Below are 18,459 nucleotides of genomic sequence, written 5' to 3'. Positions count from 1 at the left end.
CCTCATGGAGTAAGAACAAAAAGAACGAAAGAAAGAGTGCAGGATGAAGGCTATCAATGATTATGAAAATGAGTAGAAACAACAACACAAATGACATGGCATACCGAGCCATTTCCTACATGAACAGAATTAGAATATGATACAGTACATGTACATCTTCTGCCAGATGTACCTCTGAATTGGTGATACTGTACATGTACACCACCAGCTACTAAAGAAATATTGCTAGATGGGGATCGGCTATTCCTGAACAACACCCATTTCTGGCTCTACACGCCAAGGACTCATCATCCCAGCTGCTTCCTCACCAGGCTTCTGCAGTTCTGCTACCTTGAGAACAATGTTCCTTTTCATGGCGCTTGCCTCTCCATTGATGCCTTCTCCCAAAGCTCTCTCCACCGCCCTCCCCACTCCCTCCATATCCACACCTACAAACTCCGCATCCTCTTCAAACAAAGAAGGCATCATGGCATTGGCCTTTTCCGCTTCATTAAATTCTGCTGTAACAGGGCTCCCACATGCAGGGGCTCCAGTCATGCTGTCAGCGGTAGGAATTACAGCCGTCTCCACAGGTTCTGATGTGGTTGAAAATTCACCAGAGCCATCAACTTGAATATCAGAAGGTTCACGCCATCCGACCCATTCAGGCAGTGAATGATCATTGAACAGGTCCTCATTCTCAGTTGCATCAAACCGAAAAAGGCCGACATCACCAACGACATTTACCTTTGTTGCATCTGTCAACCCATTTAGTTTAACTTCATTCTTCAAACTTGGGTTGGTCACAGGATACTCATTTTGAGAAGACACAGACTTGGTCAGCTCGTCTACTCCGACCACCACCTCATCATCACTACCGTTACCAGTGTCAGTAGTTCCAACGATACCGATACCATCCATTTTATCAAAAGCTGATGTGCTCACAGGCTCAGTGATACCATCTTCTTGGAAAGCAAACCAGTTGGAATTTGTGAAAAGACAACTGCCATTTTTTTTTTTAGGGAAAGTGGGGGAAAAGTAAGCGGAGATAGTCCTCTTAAACACACACACACACACACACAGAAAAAAAGTATAAAATATACCTCTGATGATCACCTCCAAGTCTCAGAGAAGAGATGACAACTTCGGCAGATTCATCATCAAAGTACACATCCTGCAGTTTTCAGGGTTGGTCAAAACATGACGTAAGGATAGACATTCAAACTTCTGTAACACTCTTTAATAGTCCACGTGAAAATAAAGAGACTTCCATTAGCTAAGTAGGTCAGTATATTGTCAGCGGCATCACTTGCTTGAATAAGCATAATTTATTTAATTAAACATTACAGATGTGATACACAATTTGGTCACTAACTTTACAATTATAGCATGGGTATAGCACCAAATTATCTGTTTTCATATTGTTACTTTCCCAGATAAAAGCTTGCAAAAAATTCAAGTTTTGGTTTCATATTCTACCATCTCTTGTAAATTACATTTTCCCGACTTTTTAAAAGACCTGAAAAACACAGCCTACTAGAAACGAAAAACTGGAACCTTGGGACCCTGTTCAATTCAACAGCCTAGTTTGGTTCTTACGACGAATCAGTGGAGCATGTTTCCTGATCATCTAACATGCAAGAAAAGATCTAACTCCAACGAGAACTATTGTCTGCTACCACATTTTGCAACATTTTCAAAAAAAAGGGGACGCTAAAGAGAAATTGGGAGGAGGGAGGGGGGGGTGGGGGAAGCCACACCAGTGGGTCCAACCGAAACATGTTTTCAGTAATACAGTAAATCTGATATATATTATGCTATTGGAACCAGAACAACCAGCTTGTTACCTCATCATCTTGATCGAGTGACCCCTGGACCTGAAGGAAGAATCACCTCGTTACCACAATAATGCTAAATGCAGAAACAGTAAAGAAGCAAAAATATGCTGTCCAAGATATTGGCCTCTGAAGATTACCTCATTCACATCATAGTTTTCATAAACATTGTATCTAAATGCCTGACTTAAATTATTTGCCAAGGCTGTAACATCATAGTCACTTTCATGAAGTTCATCTTCATCACTATCTCTTGTTCTTTCCTGCAATGCTGTTGGACGGCTGCATAGATTAAGGGAACAACTTGCTAAATTACCCAAAATGTTTTAAAAGATCATCTTATTGAATTACCCAAATAAGGTTTTAAAAGCTCAACAAAGAATTAGCAGATAGATCATTATGCATTGATAATTGAAAAGAAAATTCTTATTTGAAAAGTTAATTGTTTCAGAAGCAGTGACAAGAATCTAAATTATCTATATCCACAAAGCTAATTCAAGTGTAGTTGTGCACTTTTAACAAAACAAAAAACCAGTTCTTCATATATTTTCATGCCCTTGGACAAAGATTCTCCATCTGATACTTCATCGACCGTTAGAATAATAGTATATATTCCATTGCAGCATTTACATACCCACAGGCCCATTGGTCAACATTTTCCATAGCATTTCGTTCACATAGTACCGTACTTTGCCAATCGGTCCACTCTCCAGATTCCTACAAAAGCCAAAAAACGTATTAAGGCAGTGTTATCTTCATGAAGTAAATCATATTATTCGAATGATAGCTTTCTTAACCACAATGAACAAGAGGTATTCCGAACATTCCATTTGGGTCAGTATTACATATTCTTCGTTGAGATTCATCCCTATCATCTCTCTCACTACTAGGTTTTCCCAAATCCTTTCTACAGCTTCAATCCATGTCACATGAAGCCTTTTTCTGCTCCTCTTTCTGATATTTTGTCAATCCAAACCCTCCAAGCTACAAAAGCCTTAAGAAAAAGATGACATGGATGTTGCAATAACTTTAAGAGAAACAATTATATACATGAACAGAGTACTTGTGACTAAACAGGATCATGATAGTTTTGGTATCTCAAACTCAGTAATTTGCCACAAAAATGTACAGAATCAACTAGATACGAAATAAGTATGGAACAGATATCCAATAATCCATCCACAACCAAGAGTATAAAATGGCATTCACTTATTGGCCATATTGTATGCATGAAAGACTGAAATTATCTCATATTAGAATATCTACTGTCCCGGAGTATGTAGTTCAATAACAACTGAAGAATTAACCCCTTAAAAACTTATCTGATAAAGACACTGCATTTACATACAAATGTGTAATACATTAATATGTCCATAAACTACCACTCATTACCCTAAAGACAATTCATGACAATTGCCGTAAACTTTATAGATAACTGCCAATGATTTTTATTATCTTGGTCATCATCCATGACTTTTATTAAGGATATCCTTCAACTTTTTACAATGATGTTTTCTAGATCCCTCATAACTTCCATTTCTGCAAGTCACTGTAAAACAGAGTCTTTCCTTACTAGAGCTCCCTCAAATGCTTGTTATGCATGTCCATATCATCCCACATGGTTATCTTTTGCTTTTCTTCTCACTCAATACCACTAAGCATCCTCCAAAATATTCATTCCTCACTCCAGCTTCAGCCTGACCACATCTCAGCATTTTCTATTCCTGCCCACCACATTTTTCCACAATATTACATTATGACTCATTGGTTCAATAACAGTATAGTTGATAGGCCTTCATACGGCATTCGTGTCTAACTCCACTATAATTCCCAACAAACATCCAGACTCCAGTGTTTCCTTATTAGCAAGATCCCAGTAAATATGCACTTAACTAAAAACAACCCAATTCTCTCAACATTTTCCAAATTCCAACAGTTCAATTTAGATGTAATGTCATTACATCTTCAATGTTCTCTTCTTTACATCAACAACAACCATTAGGAAAGTTGTATAAGCCCAAGGATTGGGTCTAACAAGTATGGTTCACTGAACTGTGCCGAACCAGCAGGTTCAGGGCAAATCAAATGGGGGGACCGGTTGGGGACCAGCATGGTTCAATCTCTTGGATCAAGATGAGGGTTGGTCTACAAACCCACCTCCACCCACCCCAGGTCTGCCTGCACGATGGTTCACCTATTAAAACCCCTTCCCCTGTTACCCCTGTCCACTCCCCCCCAACCACAACCACCAAAAAAAAAAAAAAAAAAGATGACCCCGATGAAGAGGACTTTCGAACACTTTTGACTCTGTGTGTGTGTTCCTCTCTCCTCCCTCTCCCCCTCCCTCTCCGGCTCTTCCTATTTCGGTATGCCCTAGAACAACACGGTAAGGATCCGTACCATGCTGAACCAATCGCCGGCCGGTGCAATCTCTGATGCTAGGTTGGCAAGCCTCACTAACAAAGATGATAAACAATTGTCTGTGCCTCCTATGAGGCTCCCTAACCTTGAACAGTTACATGGCATCCCTTGATTGGTTGTTAGTATTATTTTTTACATCTCCCTAACTTTTTAAGTTAGGCTAAGTATATGCCAGCAACCTGAATTTTCAGTGAGGGTTAAATGAAATACAGACACTGGGAGCAAGTGTTTAACATTTCCTTATTCAAGCTTCATCAATCTCCATAAAGGGCCCTAACTTATGAAGGAAATATCCACTCCATACTTTCCACTATCTTTCACTAAGAATGCACAGCCCTCATAAAAAAATAATAATAATAATTAAAAAGAAAAAAGAAAAAAAGTTAGAGCCCTTAATGCAGCTGTTGTAAAACGTTTTCTCACCATGAAAGGTTTACCAATAGCTACTTAACAAGCTTCTGCATGATATATTCCAGGTACAGACAGAATAAGAATAAAGAACAACCAGATACAATGAAACTAGCTTTTTTCAGATAGAAGAAATCCAAAAAATAGTTAACCTGTAAGTAAGCCCGAATATGGTCATTGCTGCATCCAAGTTGAACAAGTTTGTTGCAAATTTGTGTAATGTGTCCAATGTAGCCAGCCCTAGGTGGCTGTCTTCCAACAGCAGGTATGGTAACCTGTAAAGCCATATTTTATTTAAAAGAATATAATGCAATTTAAAAAAAAAAAAAAAGTAAAAAAATGATGGCATCATATACTACAATAGCCATGAAGAAGAAACTACACCAATACTTACTGCACTAGAATCTCTAGAAAGAAAAGGAATTTTGTCTGCTTGTAGAAATTTCTGAAGTATATTACATTCACAAAAGAGGTGATCAACAATCGCAACATGCTTGCTATCCAGACATGACATTATCAATCTCTTTACTTGATGATGCAATGAGTTATTGTATGGATACCTGCACCAATCATTCATAACATAATCAATACAATAAGCAAAGTGCATAAAGTTGCCAAGAATTCAGATAATGTAGCTTACTCAAAAAAGAGATCTAGAACTCCATTAATGGCTCCAGATCTACTCAATTCCTTCTCAGCAGCTTCACTACCAGTCTCTAACAACACTGTAATGAACTCCACTATCTGGAAATCCAATATACAACATTTATACGCAATGTTTAAATCTGTAACAATACACAGAAAGACCTTTTGGAAATTGCAAAAGAGATGGAAAATTGTTTTATTAATTTCATAGAGTGCTTTTATTTTCAAGTTAGGTGAGAACAGAAAATACGACAAAGAATAGGCCAAATATTGGTGTATGAGAAAAATATCTGTCACACTCAATATAGTATTAGTTATTATCTTGTATAAGCTGAACTGTTATAATTTATTTTGTTGTCACTACAACCTTTGATTTTTTTTTTTTCATTGCAAAGGAATCAATGGAAAATTGCAATTAGTCAACCATTTTGTTACAATCCATAATTAAAGCATGACTATGCTCCAGAAGGTACATTGCCTACACAGGAATCAAAATTAAAGCATGACTATACTCTAGCAGGTACATACTTTTAGGCGATGCTTCCCAAGTGGAGGATGTAGTCGACCATAAGTAGTAGGCAGAGTATTCGCATCAGATGATACATCCAAACGTTTAAGCAAGTCACCTGCAAAATAACATGGTCAAAGGTGTGCAGTTAACAACCAATAGTAAACTAAATTCAAGCTTATGACAGACTAAACTAAATGGATTGAACTAAATGAAGTCCCCAAAGAACATGTGAATACTGACAAAGAACTGAGGATGTAATAAGTTATTAGTCATATAAGAATCGCATTAATTGCAGAGTCTGAACAATGAGTTATTATTGACAATCATAAAGCTCAATGGTTTCAAGATCATAGGTACCACAGGACTTCAAGATGGACTGAAGAATACCCTACGAGACAGAAAACAATCTAGGCCTCTGAAATTAAAAGTTTCAAAAAGAGAACTATAAATAAAAGTTAGTAACATTTCGAGAGCTCAATATTAACAGAGCTTAGAGATCTACTAGAAGACTAGGTAAGCACATGGAACCAACAAGTCTACAGTCTCTCCGCAGCAAAAATAATCTTCTGACAGGTTTCTGTCTATGGCCACAAAAATAGCCTGATCAACCAGCTGATCAACAGCTAGCACTTTAATGACATGTACACAAGGGGATCCAACCATTTCTCCTTCCTCCTCTGGACTATCCACCAACCAACACCCCCATGCTCCAAATTCACAGACCAATCCAGGCTCGGATAATGTCATTTTGGACCAGGATGAGCTTGGGCCTAATATTCAACTTTTGATATGAACCCAAATGAAGTGCAGGCTTGGGATAGCCCACCTAGCCACTGGCCCATGGCAGGCCTATCATTGATCCTTAGAACACTAAGAATCTATTCAAAGAGGCAACACTACATCCTATCAACTCTCTCCCCCACAATATGGAACTCTGGACAATTCCAAGTGAACTATAACCTCCGTCAGTCAGCTAGTGAACTATTTTAAATGGCATGACACTTCAGAAGTCCTAAGAGTAAAGAGATGTTTCCTTACATATCCCTAAGTCTAGCGGACATGCTCAATCTTACATCTGATTAATAGCCTAGGGACTCCGAGCTTCTTCCATATTGGACTTATAATAGAAAAAACTAAAACAACCCGTTGCCAGATGACATTCATTTCCAACCCCTATTTTTTTTTAATCAATTTTTATACCTTAGCAAGCTAACCTTATCATCTTCAACTTCTTCCAAGATAAAGTCCCCAAGTGAAGTCATAGTAACATGCCTTAACTATTAACACCCAAACCCTTCAGTTCCTCAGCAAGAAAAGTCTCACTCTATAATACCAAATGATGCTAGAGGTCCTCATTGCCATTCAATCTATAAGCAATGCAAGAACCTTTTGAAATAAGAAACCACAACCACCGAAATCTTGAGAAGTTAAGAACACAATAACAAAAATGACAAGTTTTTGGGCAAATAATAATAAAAAGTGACGATAAATTATGAGAATATGACACTAGCTAGCAGAAAATGCATCATGGGAACAGAACACATAAAATATATGTTGATGACGTACCCAATTTTGGTAGCATGGCATAAATGATCTCAGGATCAACATGACTAGACGGTTCATAAATATGCTGACTTCTGACAGAATTGATAATAGCAGAAGAAGCAGATCTTTTAGGATCCAACAAGGCAATGCATACTGATAATGAGTGGACAAGAGCAGATTTACACAGCAAATCTTCCAGCATATGACCAAATATCCTTGCAACAAAGCTGCATACAAACATCAAGTGAAGCCAAACAATTAACCAAAAATAGGTGAATACATCATAAAGAATAGAGGAAAACTGATCATCTAAATGAAGGATGATATAGAGATAACCAAGACCAAATACCTTTGACTGGAAAGTTTGGCAGCTAGAGTTGATGGAGCATTTCGGATGATGACCCAGAGCACCTCAGCCGCATTTGCATGAACTTCAGGTGAACTCTGTTCATGCAAAAGATAATAAGACAAATAAAAAACAGATGACCAACTAGCATATAAATATGAGAATGCATGAGAATACATTAGAATTTAAAATGCAACCATGAATAGAGACTCTGCTGCCTAGCTTGATAGAATAGCAAGGTGAACAGAGTGAGATAAACCCTACTCCACTAAAAACATAATTTCATACCTAGACCGTGCTAGAATATTTTTGTCCTGGCAAAAGAGGCCTACCCAGGAGTAAAAGTTCAGGGCTGGGCAGAATTGGCTTATCCCTATTCCCTAATCTCCATCACAATCCTTGCCCTCTATGGAACTATGTCAATTGAATCCCGTTTACTGAGTTATCCCAAGTGCTAACTGCTAAGTTTTTTTTTTTAAAAAAAATGCAACAAAATAGAAATGGTATTTCAGGAATATCAATTCTAGCTTCAGATAATCATCTCTTACATTAAAATCTGGATATAAAATATTTTGATTGTAGAAATCTCCTTTTTGTCTTAGAAAAATATCAACATTGGACCTGGACCAATATGCACATCAGCACCAAAACTGAGCCAGTATTGCTAGTCCCAAACTAATTTAGGACCCAAAGCATTGATATTGTATGCATCTATTTAGTCTTAATACATGGGCAGCATGACTGGATAAGAAAGATGGAGGTCTTCCTTTAGGTTCATAGCTAGCATGGAAAAAAGAAAAGAAAAGAAAAGACAAATGATTGTATAGCATTAAAGTACCATTCTTGAGGGTGTTCCATGGAGCCCAATGACAACATAAGCCACTTGCTGTGAGAAACAAGCAAGAGGCCAACATAGACAAAGGATGTAGGTCTTGGTAGGAATTAATGGTGAAAGAGAAGAGTCATGAAGCTGACCACTTCTAGCAGAAGGATTGCTTTTATAGTTACAACTAGTTCAATATACAAGATACTAATAAAAAAGGAATCACGAAACCAATCTCCAGAAGTATGTCTTGGACTATTATTAAGTACACCATGTTAGATGTGTGCCCTATATGCCAGATTGGCTGACACATTCCTGTACAAATGTAAGGGCAAATTTGTAATTTTGACTATAAATGAATAAAAGGGTTATTCTACTATCACATTGTATACATTGTGTCTGTGATACATCCTTTGAGTTAGTAGGAATGTTAATTCATATTTTCAAGAGTTGAAAATTTAAGGCATGAATTTACGTAACTAACTCATAAACAGCTCCTGACCATAGGATCATCACGAGAATGGTGATCGATCCGGAAGGTTGGTGTACGATCGCTTCCTTAAGATAGATGTGTCTTGAGTCTACGGTGTGGAGACACCGGAGCAACAGTACAGGTATTCGTTGAGAACGAGAGTACTGAGCGTGACCACCTGGAGCAGTCATAAGGAAGTCTACCTTCTCGTCGATGACTAGCTCGATGCTGCAGCTGTGTGTCTAGTTCTTTGATCTGAGGTGCATCGACAGTTCACCTTGAGTGTGTTATAATTTGACTACACCATAACTCGGTCTCCTAGCCATTCGGAACCCTGAAGTGTATGTTGGCTGTAGCATATTCATTGTAGGAACCAGATTGCATCAAGATGGGATCTATCAACTTCGATAGATGAGAGGAGTAGTCCTATGATGATCGAAAGATCGAATCCTTAAGCCCATGGCCATGACAGAGTGAAATAATGGAAAAGAATTTTCCATTGGGATTTCACATCGGACTCGGATCGATCGATTGTTTTATATGACTGATGTTGGGTTTGACGAGTTCACCTTAATCCTAATTCAGTCGGGACTCATGAAAGAGAAACTCAATCATACAGGTAGCTGCATCGAGAGATTCGTCTTCATTTCTGATGGGTTGCCACCATATACTGCTAGGTGTCACTGGTGGATTTTGGGAGCAATTAGAATGATCTTGATGATCGATCATTCTAATTGTCTGAATCAGAAGAGTTCTAGTCCATCGAAAGGAGTTTCGATGATGTCGATGATGAGATCACGACATGTCTCATTACCATACGGAAATGAACATAACTGGGTCACACAAACAAGAGTTAGGGTCTGGATGTCATCAATTGAGCTAGCCCAGCTCGATTGATTTGGATTAGATCCAATTAGGTTCAAGAAAATCGTGCTAGCACACGATTAAGCCTAACTTTCTCCTCGTGCAATCTTTTTCATCTCGATTGAGCCAAATGTGATTTGACTCACCCAGAGAACCTTGAGAAGGTTTCTCTCAGTCTGACTGGAGCCAGTCCAGCTCAGAAAAGTCATCTTAATTCATGAGATGAATTTAAGACAACACCTGCCAATTTCTGTCACCTACCATTTCCGTTTTAGGACATCGATCAAACGTTGACTTATGGATCTTGAACTGAAGGCCACTTGGCAAGAGTTCATTGGAGAGTTTTTGTGAAGTGTCCACCTGCTAAATTAGGCCTCAAAGTGGGCGCCAAGATCAGATTGGGCGTGCGCCCCAAGTGGATAAGGATAGAGTCCCATGAGATGAGAACTCTATGCCTTGATCGACTCAAACTGTTGGGCGCCAATCTCACTGTGTCTATCCAGTGTTGGCGCCAACAATAGGAGGGTTTGGTGGGGTTCTTATCTGATATAATCAGATGACATCACTCCACCAATCAGAGTTTTTTCAGAATTAATTGAAATTTTCTGATTGATCGAATGATGTGGCACTGCATGGCGCAGCAGGGTCTATTTAAACCCTGTCCGCGCCTAGGGTTTATAGTCTCTGCTCAATACCCAGCAAAAGTCTGATATCCCTCCACTTCTCCACGTCCCCTCTGGTCCTCTCTCTCCCCTCTTCACGTCTAAGAAGTTGAGCGTCCATCTGGTGCTTGTCCAAGGCGTGGTGGCTCCCTGATCAGAAGGCTGCAGGGATTTGTCGAGAAGCTGCTGTTCCAGCTTCAGAAGATCTTTTGAAGATCTTCCAGATCAGATCCAGATCTGATTTTTGAAGCAGAGATTCGCAAGGAGAAGACGATCCAGATCCTGCTCGAGTGGATACCGGTAGAGGCCAGACGACTGCGTGGCTATTTTTGAACCTCAGACATTGCTGTGATCATCTACAGGGTAATCTAGTTACCCTAGAGGTATTTCTCTAATCCTCAAGTTTTAGCTTTAATTTTAGATTAAATATCAGATAATAAGAATCAGATCTAATAAAACTTAGATCTAAAATAAAGTAGGATAATTTTTTTTAAAAAAATATTCCGTCCCAGATCTCATTAGATCTGGAAGATCCTACAAGGAAAAATGCATTTTTTCCTTCACACCATCAGTCATATAACATTAGGGGCAAAATCTGAGAATTTGATAGATTCAATGGTATTATATTCACTATAATATGTGATCAGCAGTAGAGCATCCACGAACCACCAATATGAATGATAGGTTGCTTCAACATACTCTATGTAAAAGGTACCTGTGACTTTAATAAGATAATTCCAACATCACAGAAAACAAGCAATTTGATGCACTTACTGATGGGCTCAATTTATCCACAATCATTTCAAGAAGATTGGTATCAGCCAACCACTGCACGATATCCACATAATTCGGATATAGATGATCATCAGCACCAACAAGTCGAATCAAAATCTGTTCAATGAAAACAAATAAAAGCATAAAATATATACTCTGTAGCGGATGAATAATCACTCAGGCTAATGCCAAAGAAACAAGAACTAAATTTAACTGACAAAAACAAAAGTTAGTCAAACATCAGGATCTCATGGCATAAATCCACAATGATATAATAACAAGAGACTGGCACAATGACCATGAAAGAACATTTCCAGTTGCTAGCACATAAAAGATAAAATAGTACAACTTGAACAGTATAACTTATGGAATATACTATGAATCTTCCACTTTTGTGATAAGAAAAGACTTCACCTGGGATTTTCAAAAAAAAAAAAAAAAAAAAGGAAGAAGAAGAAACAACTGTATGAAGTACTAACCTCCATAATTGATGTTGTACCTATCATATCGACCAATTGGCGGAAAATGGTGTCATGGGCCTGATTGATAAACAAAGCACGTTAATATAAACCGGAAAAGTATCTAGAGGCTTCACCTTTAAAAAAATCATAAAGAATGACTTTAAGAGATTGCATTCACTCCACACAAGTAAGACTGTTTTTCAATCAGTAATATGTTTTTAATTCAATAAACCCTTTCTCCATTAAGTAACGATTTTTTTATTAGAATGAATTGAAAAAAAAATGTCCCTTCATGATGTTTCAATTCAAGTCTTAAACCCAGAAACAGATCCACTAATGTTTGACTTTAAGAAAGCACTTATTTTAAAAACATAAGTGTGAAAAAGTACAAACATTATTAGCACAAATTTAAATATTAATCTTCTACCTTATTGACTTCAACAGTAACAGCTAATAACAATAACAAAGTAAGAGATTAAAGACTAGCTTCAGCCATAGCTGCCATACATATGCATGACCATTGACGTAGCAAAAGTTTCTACTTAGTGATGTTTCTTATTCATTTTGTTTTCTGTTTACATATTTTTTTTTAACAAGCCGAGAGTAACAAGGAGACATTTTGTGAAACAAGTCCAAAAACATAATAAAATAGTGGGAAATGAACTAACTGGAGATGCTAAGAATTTTTAAGATATGACTGCATTTAAATATTCCCAGCAAACCATTGAAGTGAAGGTCTTTCCTGCAAAGCCTATTTGGGCTTTCTATTCCTATAATTAACCAATCCAATTCTGGGTTGTCAATATAAAATCCATGAATTGCATTAAATCAACTTTCTTTTATTTTTGCAAAGTAGTATGTCAGGAGGAGAATCAGAACTTACTTGGACATACTTCATAAGCTGTGTTGTCTTCCGTAACATAAGGCATATGACAACCTAGGAAGGAATAGGAGGAGTTTTGATCAGATCATTAACTAGGTAAGGACAAAAGATTCTAAGCCATAAACAATCAAGTAAAAACAAAATAAAAAAGAAATCCTCCAATCGACCTTGCTAAAATACGCAGCCAATATCGAACTATGCGTGTGGTTTGGTTCAAGAAAAGAAAACAGCATGTTCATCAGCTGGAACAGCAAAAGAATAGCCAACAATGAGTGCCTTTGAGCATATGAACTAATATTACATAGGCCAAAGAAGATGCATCAATTTGATTTATGAAATATCTACATACCTCCTCATCCTCTACCAAGGTCTTAAGAATAACATCAATTTCACAGGTAAATATCTCACAGGCAATGAAAGGAAATCTAGATCAATTTAAAAAAAAAAAAAGGAAGTCATGACATTAATTTATGTCAAATATTGAACATAGAACAAAGAGAATATGCAGAAAAGGATAAAGCAATAATCAACTTCCCATTAATTGGACTTACTTGAAAGATCGCTTGCTGTCAGCATCTTCGGGAGCATCTTCAACAATATACCGCAGCAACTGTTCCACCTGAGATTTATCTCTAAGACTGGAAATGGATAAAGCATACAATGAGTTCACCGACATTTGCAATAAAAGGACCATCCCTGACTCTTACAATTCATGATAACTAGTTTGTGTTTTCATGATAATAAATCCACCAAATTGTAGAAATCCTCAAATACAACTACTTAAATCCATGGGTGCTTGTTATGTTTCCACCAAATAATTGAAACATTTAGACATAAAAAGGGAGACACCAAGATGCCTATATCTTCCATGTTATAAAGGACAGCTGTGGTAAGCAGGCAGTCAAGGGCCCACATCGTGCATATGCAACATGTGGGCCACATAAGTTGGTGCAAATGTGGTATGCAGACAGCATAGGTGGGAGCATATACAATTACCATTTTTCGCTAAATAAAAATAAAGAAAATATGTTAAATATAATAAAAATAGCAATAGCGATCATAATATTTTTTGGATAAAATGACAGCAATATCAATATTAATAACAACAACAACTAACATTTAGTGCGTACTACTTGTTAGCACATAATTAATGTATAATGTTATTAACACTGTATCAAGCATTCTTGAAACCCTCGCATCAAACCTAGTCATTAGTTTAAACCTGCTTCATCTGAACAGCCTACATAAGAGTGGGTTGTATCTCCGACTCCAGAATATTTAAGTAGGCTACATATGCAGCCCAAATGCAATATGGTCAAATATAGCACCACAAATAGGCAACACAGTGCAGTCAAGGGACCATATTCATATATGCGGGCATGTATACAATCGGATATACCACATTTTAAAAGATCATCTATCCTCAACTAATCCTAATGATTTTCTTTATAAATGTATACTTCTATAAAGAAAACTAGACATAAAGAGAAATATGTTTTCTAAGTTAGAAGAGTTATAACATAATGTAGTGACTGCGCTCGTTTTACTTATCTCATAATTTACAATGTAGATCTTATTATCCAGATCAAAATTGACTTAAATGACCTAGATCTCATCCTCGGATCAGGATCAATTAGGATCATAAGATCTAGATTAGTATTATGGGTTATATAGTCCCTTGGATCATAAGACCCAAGTTGATTATTCTATTTACATATTAAATTAGGTCCAAGTCCATTTCTTATAAGTATGGCTTTACTTATTACTCATACATCTCAAGTAGTAAAATTAGCAAACCAGTTATTGGAGCTGATGTTGTTTTAAAGAAAAATGATTTTTGTATTTTCACAATCATACATTAAATTCCTATCATTATTCTTTCTAAGACATTCCATCTAAAAAGATTGGATAACCAAACACGTTGTTCGTTTCATTACACCTGCTATTTATTGGCTTAAGTTGATGACATTGAGTTATGGGCTTACATTGGTGGAAAATAGGCTTTTTGTAAGTACAGTTTTTTATTCTCTACTTATCCACCCACCAACTAGTTTTTTTTATATGTATAGCTTTTGTTTTCTATTTCTCTACTTTGTTGTTGACTCATATTTCAATTTTCATATTTTTATGTTTCAAAATTTTTTGAAGAAAATCCAGAACAAAATCTTATGACCTGTGATTCGATCATGATCTGATCCAATCTAAATCCCTCTACAATTTACGGCTCAATCCCAATCTTAACAACATTGGTAAGTGTTATACAAGGAAAGTGCACAAGGTACAAACTTTATAAGAAATGAATAAGATCTTTAATTTAAGAAGATATAGATGTGATAAGGCTTGTAGATTAAGTAAGGCTTGCAGATTAAGTTATTTATGTCTCCTAATAGTAAAAGATGGAGATAGACAATCATAGACGAAAAAGCTTTATTTTTAGTGCTTTCATGCTGCATTTCTTTATATTGCCTAACACTACAAATATGATACAAGACTGAAATAGAATATGATATATTACAAATTTATCAAGCGTGCGTTTAAAGCTTTGCATTCTTGGATTATTTCTTCCTCATCCAGAAGCTCTTCCAATGTGAAGTTCTCTTTGTCCAAAATAAATTCCACCTGCAAAAACGATGTCAACAACATAAGAAATAATAGAATAATTCTAGTTGTACATTATTAGGATAATAAATAGAATAGGAGGTTTTGTCTTTAAACTATAACTGTCACAAAATGAATAGAAGAAAAGTCAATATATTTCTGACAAAGTCATAGACTTAGAATATAGCCAGCAGAAATGTCTGATGATTACAATCAGCAGGTTCAGTAGGGTTTACCTTGGGCCCACAGCTTGTGACATTTTTTATAAGGGTTAGTGATTTACAATTTCTAAGACATGACAAAAAAGGGTAATGTTTTACAGGAAAGTGGACAAGTAAAAAAAAATTGATGTCTATCTAGAAGCTTTCATATCTAGTCAAGATCAAATAATTAAAAAAGCAGCAGTATATGACTTACTCAAAGATGCTGGACGCAATACACTTCATAGCAAACTTTAAGACACCAGTTCTTCCCTTGCTCATTCAAAGGTTCACATGACCCAATAATCAGAGTTGTCCAAGTATCTCCTAATTAGATTTACAATCACAATTGAAAAAGGAAACGAGAAAATAGTCTGCACCATTAGTGGGGTTCTTGGGGCAAATTTCATAAATTTTCCTATCCTATTTAAAACCAAGGAATTTTGCCAGCAAAGTTCATCATATGACATAAAATAGTGAACTAGATTCATCATCACGATAGTGGAGTAATAAATCAGAGATACTGATGATCTTGCTTCAGGTGCTCCCTCGATCCTTGTTACACAGAACGATGGTATTGTACATACTACAACAAATGCAACTGTTTGCTTTAAGTTTTCAAATTAGTTCCACTGAAGTGGTCAGTAAGTTCGCTTCTCTCTTTCTCGGACCTATCAGCTGGCACGGTATACCAAATAAACCATAAAGAGCTCGTAACAGCAACTTTTTATGATCCATGGAAACAGTCTAGATAGGATCCAACATACGTTGGTACACCTGCTCATGTTTCCCAAGCAAACTCCAAGCAGAGCAAGAATCGAGCTCCACTGCAGCGAGTGGTTAGGCCAGGAAAGGTTATTTATCTTCTTTTTATTGGGGGGGGGTGGGGGGGGGGGGGTGAAAAATGGAAAAGATTGTTACCAATTGGTACCTTCAGAAAAAAACTTGGAGAAATAATCACTAAAACTGTGTCAACTGATGCGGTTACAAAACAAATCCATACCAAATTCGACAAGCCTCACCAAATGTTGCCCGAATTATGGCATGCAGTGATTATCTAGCAAACCAGAACTCGGCAAAAATAACTACGATACTTGGGAGGGCTGGCGAACAAAAGTTATTTAGCAAACAAACGCCAGGTAGAGAACGAGTAAGCTTATTATAAGAGCGAGAAGACAAAAATTTCTACGGGACAGGAAGTAACACTGACTGGAGTAAAAGAAACAGGTGAGATCGAGACATGGAGAAATTCCATCATTTTTTTTTCTCCTACTCCCGTCAAATCCAGCAGAAGAATGAATTTCGACCGCATTAAGAACCTAGAAGGGAAATCATAGCTAGGGTTTCTACTCACTGGAGAGGAAGCAGAGAAATTGGGGATTCGCCAGAACATCTCGTCTCGCGGTTGGCCCGGAGGACCTGCTCCAAAGATCCGGTGGTCCTTGCGGACGGCAGCAGCGAAGGAGAGCCCGGCCCGTTCCACTGGCGAGGAAACGCGAGGAGATGGAGAGAAGCAGAAACCCTAACAGCAGCAGCAGCAGAGGAGGAGGGGTGCGGGACTGGGAAGAAAAACCGCAGTTGAGCGGAAGGGCGGGGATTGTTCTTTATGTGTATTTTTGTTTAGAATAGCAGAGAAGATGAAAGGAGAGGAGAGGATTGGGGAGAGGAGGCGCCGCTGCGGCGGCTGCTGACGCGACGGAAGGGAGGGCAGGGTGGTATCGCGAAAGGTCCCAAAACAGGGTGGACATTTACTAGCTGAGGAACGATAAATAATACAAAACAATAAAATGTTAGACTGAAAGAGACGAGCGCCGAGTTTGACTATGATCGTCTGGGATGATAAACACTCTCGTCGACCCGCTCCGGCTGGTATGCATTGTGACCTGACTAGCGGCATTTCCGGTGACTCAATTGGCCAGGTTAGCGCGGTGGGTGCGTGGCATCGGACGACACCGAAAAGAGGGAATTATAGCAGACTCTACCAGTAGACCTACAAATACAATTTTTTTATTAAAAAAATATACGAAAACATGGTTTTGTAGTATAGTACAATATTTTTTTTAAAAAAATTATTATTATTATTTTTATATTATATTTTTAATATAAAATAATTACTGTCACGAGACTAATGCCACGACAAGCTGCTTATTATCACCTAACCTGCATACAAAAAGAAAAGTAAAGAAGGTTGTTGGAGTTGATTTAGTCGGGAGACCTTCAATACTTGAGTAGAAAAAAAGAGAAGAACAATGCAGGACAATATGATATACAAATCTGAACTTTCTTTTGTAAACGAGGAGTCTTTGTCCCACTAGCATTAGATTTTTTAAACTCTGAGTTTAAATAGATGATTATCTTTTGACTTTTTTTTTTTAATCTAGATCAGCCTGGGAATGAAAGGCCTACTAAAATTGGATCTCTGTTGTACCGAATATCGGCTTATGATAGGCAAGTCTATTTTAACCATATCACATATCCCCCACTTTTTAGTTCGAGCCTTTTTTTGGGCTTAGATGACATAGTCAAATAAACTAACTATACGCAAGTTTGGGTTATCTTATTTAACCCATCTTTTAAAATCACAAGACAAGAGTGCAACCAAGGATGCAATTTTTTACTAGTTTAGATTATTTATTGTTCTAATAATCATCGGTGTTGGCATTTTATGCTAAGAGCCACTAAGGTTGGCTCTTCAACCCAAGAGCTATTAAGGCCGGCTCTTCAACTTGAGAGCTGTTAAAGTTGGTTCTTTGACCTTTGATCTATTAAATCAGCTCTTTAACCTTTGGGTTGTTAAGATCGGCTTTCTGACTGCAAGTTATTGAGATCAGCTCTTTGACCTTTGCCCCCAGGTCTGGACTTTGGAGGCCTTAAGCTTCAAGGTCAACTTTCTGTAAGCTGTTATTGCTTATGATCGATTCATAGAGGCCACAATCCTTTTCATGGTAGGCTTCAAAAAGCCATTCCTGCATGAGGTCAGCTTCAAGAACTTTGCCCCTTGATCCGACCTTCAAGGCCTTTAAGTTTTTAGG

General features: G+C 37.5%; 1 protein-coding gene across 1 annotated transcript; it reads right to left on the bottom strand.

Moving 5' to 3' along the window:
* Positions 1-37: 37 nt before the first annotated feature.
* On the bottom strand, positions 38-17,051 carry LOC105055659 (uncharacterized). Its single transcript, XM_010937568.4, has 19 exons — positions 16,782-17,051; positions 15,145-15,248; positions 13,181-13,267; positions 12,979-13,054; positions 12,797-12,871; positions 12,630-12,683; positions 11,765-11,824; positions 11,286-11,402; positions 7,694-7,788; positions 7,366-7,571; positions 5,817-5,914; positions 5,284-5,387; positions 5,038-5,203; positions 4,796-4,918; positions 2,449-2,531; positions 1,955-2,096; positions 1,827-1,856; positions 1,083-1,153; positions 38-982 (listed from the first exon to the last, which is right to left on the bottom strand). Exons 1-19 carry the CDS (start codon positions 16,818-16,820, stop codon positions 241-243), a joined length of 2,472 nt encoding a protein of 823 aa, XP_010935870.1. The 5' UTR covers positions 16,821-17,051; the 3' UTR covers positions 38-240.
* Positions 17,052-18,459: the final 1,408 nt, after the last annotated feature.

Source organism: Elaeis guineensis, chromosome 12, assembly GCF_000442705.2.
Source record: "Elaeis guineensis isolate ETL-2024a chromosome 12, EG11, whole genome shotgun sequence".
NCBI classification, from domain to species: domain Eukaryota; kingdom Viridiplantae; phylum Streptophyta; class Magnoliopsida; order Arecales; family Arecaceae; genus Elaeis; species Elaeis guineensis.
This window is presented reverse-complemented; position numbering and strand designations above follow the sequence as displayed.